A 1,492-nucleotide genomic window follows, 5' to 3' on the forward strand; every position below is an offset into this window, starting at 1 on the left:
TTGTGCAGGGACTTCCGTTGGTGAAATTTAAACGGCGCGAGTTGCTGTTTGTAAGCAAAGCGTATGAAAAAAATAATTACGCTCGGGTTTACGGCTCGCGCGAGGCGTAAACGTTTTGACAGAGGCGCAGCAGTTTGGCATTAATCGTTAATGTCAAAAACATTACGGACCACCTCATGTAGCCCCCCAGTAACTGTCCTAATGCCGGGTTCGGCCCTCTTGGCATTTCTTGCTTGGTCCGGCCAATCGAGCAACCCGAGCGAGCCCTGGAGTCGCAGAGGAAATCGGAGGTCCTTTACGACCACAAGGAACGGTTGTCGTGCGGTTTCCCGTTTCTCCGGATCCGTTAGCGTTTCGACCACCAAGCACCTTGAACGCTTCCATTGCCCCTAGAGCCTGGTTTTTGTCCGGGTGAAGCTATAGATAAAGCTTCTTGCAGCATTTACTTCCGAGTCCGGTACATCTTACGAAACCAGATCCCGAGCACCTCGTAAAAGTGTTTGTACTTTTGCATCCACTTCATGACGTCCAGCGGTCCTGGATGTAGTCAACGTTCAGTTTCGGTTCCGATGTCTCGTCCGCCCGGTTCATTGCTCGCCGATGATTCACGTTGCCAGCACCAGGCGCTGTCCAGATAGCAGACTACGACCCAGCCATTTTGACGCGTTTAAGCAACATTTTCGCCTACAGAAGCGGATACAGTTTATGCCTTTTGAACAGCCTTTCTGCTTTTGGCAGATTTCGCACGGCTTCGCTTCGTCCTTGTTAACTTCCATCGTGGCATTGCTTCGTAAAGCTTCAATCGAGCAGATTTGATTGAACAAAAACTGTCCACCAATGTTTGCGGATCGGTTTTTGGTCGTTATCGGCGAAACGTGGCCTTAAGGAGTAGTAATATGAGAATTAGTATAATGAAATCTCAATGTTGTCCAAACAAACGCACCTGCTGGCCTCGTCTAGCCCAGGATTCCGCTGGGTCTCATGGGAAGCTCCGCAATCAAAACCAATTAAACGGCTCTCCAGCAAATCGACCCTCCTTTCCATCGGCGAATCTACTTCTTGCCTATACAATATTACAAACCACTTAAATAATATCCCGTCAGAAATTACTTACTTGAACAACAATTCAATTGAATGTTGAAGTGAAATGTCGACCGAGTGACAGCTGTAAACAACACAGGGCTCTGTGTCTATAATGCTTACTTCATCACTGCAAACAGATGGTTACAATACATACAATCCCTGTTTGATTTCAGCAAACAAATTATTCTGCCTCATTAGTGTTTAAATGCAATTTTTGATAGAAATGCTCACATTAATTCATGAGCTCCCAAAGGACTTTGATAGGCTTTCCTTTTCGCGTGCGGCTAAAGATAACCAAATCAATAAGAGATCAGAAAATTTAAATCAATTGTTTTTTAACCTTTTTTATTTCGCGTTATCTTTATAGTTCAGCGGGTTTTAATATTGAGCGAAGCTTAAAATTTTGAAA

General features: G+C 44.8%; 1 protein-coding gene across 1 annotated transcript in view; it reads left to right on the top strand.

Moving 5' to 3' along the window:
* The window catches only part of LOC131214468 (ATP-dependent DNA helicase PIF1), a gene marked incomplete at its 5' end in the record, with an annotated part of 2,128 nt that extends 1,735 nt beyond the window's left edge, over positions 1-393 (top strand). The window contains one exon of the mRNA XM_058208838.1: positions 351-393. Within this exon, the coding sequence (XP_058064821.1) occupies positions 351-393 (43 nt within the window). The remainder of the gene's footprint in view (positions 1-350) is intronic.
* Between the last annotated feature and the right edge of the window lie 1,099 nt (positions 394-1,492).

This window comes from Anopheles bellator, unplaced genomic scaffold (assembly GCF_943735745.2).
Source record: "Anopheles bellator unplaced genomic scaffold, idAnoBellAS_SP24_06.2 scaffold01003_ctg1, whole genome shotgun sequence".
Taxonomy (NCBI): Eukaryota; Metazoa; Arthropoda; class Insecta; order Diptera; family Culicidae; genus Anopheles; species Anopheles bellator.